Source organism: Theobroma cacao, chromosome 6 (genome assembly GCF_000208745.1).
Source record: "Theobroma cacao cultivar B97-61/B2 chromosome 6, Criollo_cocoa_genome_V2, whole genome shotgun sequence".
Lineage (NCBI taxonomy): Eukaryota > Viridiplantae > Streptophyta > Magnoliopsida > Malvales > Malvaceae > Theobroma > Theobroma cacao.
In genome coordinates, this window is record NC_030855.1 from 19935306 (window position 1) to 19939233 (window position 3928).

At 37.6% G+C, this 3928-nt stretch overlaps 1 protein-coding gene across 1 annotated transcript; it reads right to left on the reverse strand.

Annotated features, from left to right (window-relative positions):
* On the reverse strand, positions 776 to 2912 carry LOC18596218 (growth-regulating factor 5). The gene is made up of 4 exons (XM_007024559.2): positions 2465 to 2912; positions 1677 to 2211; positions 1215 to 1567; positions 776 to 1118 (listed from the first exon to the last, which is right to left on the reverse strand). The coding sequence occupies exons 1-4, from the start codon at positions 2640 to 2642 to the stop codon at positions 1111 to 1113; spliced, it is 1074 nt and encodes a 357-aa protein (XP_007024621.2). The 5' UTR covers positions 2643 to 2912; the 3' UTR covers positions 776 to 1110.

Below are 3928 nucleotides of genomic sequence, written 5' to 3' on the forward strand. Positions count from 1 at the left end.
CAGTGTAATGTAATATGATTGTATTGATTTTGGACTGTAATCACATTACATCCCTTAATTGCAATGTGTTGCATTGCAATCTTATATTACAATAATCTGTTACAAAATAAACACGGTAATATAATTTAATTAAACACAAAAAATGTGCTTTCACTTTTCTTATACCAAATGTTATCTTAAAGTTAAACTCAGGCGGCTTAATCAATTCATTCATTGGTTTATTAAAAAAATTAGCTAGTTGAGAAATTGTAGCAATTAAAGCCCAGAAACAATGCTGAGAAGAGAAGATCTAGAGGCAGCAGAAGGGAGGCACACTGTTCCTCTTCTATTTATACCAAAAACCGCCAGTGCTTAGCTACTTTCAATGCCTATCTTATCTTGTTCTTTGGGTGATGCATCTCGTTTTTCTTCTTTTTCTTGTTGGGTGATGTTAATTATAGATTTAGCTGATTGAGAGCGAGAGATTGGATCTCAAATAACATGACCCCAAGAAAAAGACAACAAAGAGGAGATAGATGGAAAGGAAAGCACAAGATTTCAAAAACACCCTTAGAATTAAATCCAAACATGAAAAGTTACTGACAGCTAACCTAGGGATGGGTATGCATCTGATGCTAAGTGGTGATATTATTGGGAATCACGGTGGCACGAAACTAATTCGCCAGCAAAGCTTTTGGCATGCATAAAAAGTTTTAGCAATAATTGTTTTGTCGAATATTAGTTTCTGCGGGGGGATAATGAATAATATATATATAACAAAAGTTCTGACTTCACATGGGCCCAGAGCAAATGGATTTTTGTAATATAAAGCAGAAACCGGAAAGGAAAATGCTTATACTTATAAAAGTTTTCAGACCTTAAAGCACATGAGGATGATTCCAGTCAAAGAATCAAGTCTACAAATTCGAAAACATGTTTCCTCCAGGGAAGAAGATAGAAGTAGGCTATCAAGGTGGCAAGACATATATATCTTCCCGTTGGCCCTACCGTCTTGGTTCCATACCTTTATCTGAACAAAGCAGTCCTAGCCACAACTTCAATAGCTAAGGAATAGACCCACCAAAACAAGTGCTATTTTGGCCATAATATATTAGATCCATTATTGAGACCTCAACTATCTGCAGAAGCAAAAATATCATGTTTAAGAAGTGGACAAAAGATTTGTACGAGAAGGGAAAGAAAAAAAAAAAGAAATGATAGTGAATTTGAATTACCAGAATGGACCCCGGAATTGGATGCAAGATCAAGCCAAGAGTCAGTGTTCCTTGGTGGCCAATGATCCCCAAAAAATTGGTGCACTTGCTTTTGAGTTTCATCATCTTTTTCTAGTTTGATTGGCCTAGCTGACTTGATATCAGTACCCAAAACAAAGCAATGCTGCTCTTGTTGCTGTTGCTGCCGCTGTTTCGAGCCACTGTCACCAAAGCTCTGATACTCTGACTGAGGGTAGCTTTTGTATGAACTCACTGTCAATGGCTGATAAGAATCAGATACAACTCTTGCACTCCCTGAAGCTTCAGGGAAGAAAGATCTCTCATCCATACCCTCCCTTGTTCCATGAACGTACCTATTAATAAAGAATAACAACTTTCACAGGCAATTATAAAGCAAAGGCAAAAGTATAAGAGATTAAGAGGTAATTTAATCTTGCTTGAAGGCTTAAGCTATAACAAAACCTGTAATCTTTATTAGCATGAGAGTAAGAAACAATTCCTGCTCCAGAGTCCAAGAAATGGTGAGGTGATGTGTCATTTTGAAATGATAAGCCTGAACCAGGAGGTCTTGTAGAAGTGGAAGGATGAGAATAAAGGAAGGGGTTAAGATGGGTGGTTTGGTTAGGATTGTGATGGGCGTAGATTTCAGGAGCTATAGGAAAAGAAGAGAGTGGAGAAAAAGAGAAAGAAGAAGAACTGGAGGATAGACTAGAATTGCTGGAAGTGGAAATGGAGAGGTTTCTGTTGATTGTTGAGAAGGACGGTGAAAGTATCGAGCTTGTTGTTGGTGGTGGTGTTGTGCAAACGGCTGTTGTTGAATTAACTTCCACAGGCTTTCTTGAACGGTTTCTGCCTCTGTGCATGTGTCTCTCACAGTACTTGGATTCTGGGTAAGCTTCTTTTGAGCACCTCCATTTTTTCCCATCCGTTCTCCTGCACCTCCCTGGCTCTGGGTCTGCTTTTCTGCCAAAACCCACCTGAAAACAACCCCACCCAACTGCAGCCCCTCCCCCAGACACCAAAATTTTCATTTGACCAAAAAACAATTAAAGAAAACACACCCGAACACACAAACACGTAAACAAAGAAAAAAAAACTTATTAAATCAGCCCCACAAGTTAATTGACAAGGAGCCAATTAGATAAAATTAAAGAAAAGACACCAAGATTAAATGAAATTTTGAGCTAAAAGAAGTCCGAAGTCCGAAGGCATAATGAATAGAACAATCCAATTTGTTTCTGCACACTTACTAGGTTGGTGAGGGAAGAGGCGGGAAGCTAAAGAAGAATCCAAACTTCTTTTGACAGAATAAATCAGTTCAGGTGGGATAGGAACTCCTGAAACCATGTATTTGAAGATGAGAGCTTGGTGTTCAAGCTCTTGCCACTGAGTTGGAGTAAATGGAGACCTATTTCTGGCACTAATCATCTCTAAAGTCGAACAAAAAAGAAAGCTATAAATATAATCTTTCTGAAGGAACAAGAAGTTGAACAAGAACCAATCTAAAGAGCTCTCAGAAAGAAGGGTCTCTTGTCGCTGGGGCTGGTAGTTTTGAAGGGTATTTTTGCAGAGTCAATTGGGTAGCAGAATCTTCTTTCTGTGCATGGATAAAACTAATGGCTCTGATAATATTGCTGCCACCTCCTCCTCCTACTCCTTTTTTTTCCCTCTTTCTCTCTCTCTCTCTTCCTTCTGAGTAACTCTGCTCTTATTATGACTGCAACTCTGTTGCTTCTGCCGCTGCTGCTGCTGCTGCCGCTGCCGTTTTGTTGCTTTTGTCTCTGACATCTTTACAAAAATCCATAAAACGAATTAAATGGGTAAAGAAAAAGAAGTAGAGCGTAATTAAATAAAACAATACTACTTCCTACCAGTATTATAACACGCATAGAGAAAAGAAGGTTAATAATAAATTGAGTGTAATTAATGTTACATTACATGCACACCTTTTGCTTTTGCTGTCTCCACGTCATTCTCCTTAAAATGAGTGCCATGCCATTATGTGAAGCTGAGATACAGTACTCTCTACTGTGCTATAATTAGATGGTGAACTGATAATGCTTTTTTCACTCTTTTTCTTTTTGGATTTACACTTTCAACATTTTGTCTACAGCCTCCTTTACACTTAGTATGATTTTATCATAAGAAGAATGCCTTTTCAGCTTTATTCGATCAGGTAACCAGTACAGATTCTACTTGTAATAAGCACTCCATTCACAGCTAAAGAAGCTGTTAAATGGTCTCAGTTCAAGAGTCGAGAAACAAAAAAATAATAAAATAATGGAGTAAATAATATAATATATTAAATATAAATTTTCCGAATTCTTTATCGTTGGGTTGCACTTAAACAAATATACGAATGCATGCATACACATACGCTGGAAGAGGCGCAAATAGTAAAGTGATTGGTGGGCATATCAAACTTTGCAGAAGAAAAAGGACAAGTTTTTTTGTGTCATACTGACGCACGCACAGGATACACAGGAGCGACAGAGGAAACGCAAGCTAAGGCCTGGTTTATGGTACGGACGGATGCCTTTTCTTTTTCTTTTTCTTCTTTTTAATTCCTTTTAGTCATTTATTAATGTTTATTACCGCTCTAATTATTTGTTCTTAGGACTAATAAACCTCATACCTGGATTAATTTGTTGACATCGATCGACTTATAACGATCCTATTCAAAATATTAGTTTTTAGACAAGATGGGTGAAAAA

Excerpts from the sequence above, each read along its gene's own strand:
- LOC18596218 (XM_007024559.2), bottom strand. The coding sequence starts at position 2,642 with ATGATTAGTGCCAGAAATAGGTCTCCATTTACTCCAACTCAGTGGCAA. Across the intron at positions 2,212-2,464 it reads CCTCTTCCCTCACCAACCTA|TTGGGTGGGGTTGTTTTCAG; the intron begins GTAAGTGTGCAG and ends GAGGGGCTGCAG. Across the intron at positions 1,568-1,676 it reads CATGCTAATAAAGATTACAG|GTACGTTCATGGAACAAGGG; the intron begins GTTTTGTTATAG and ends CTTTATTAATAG.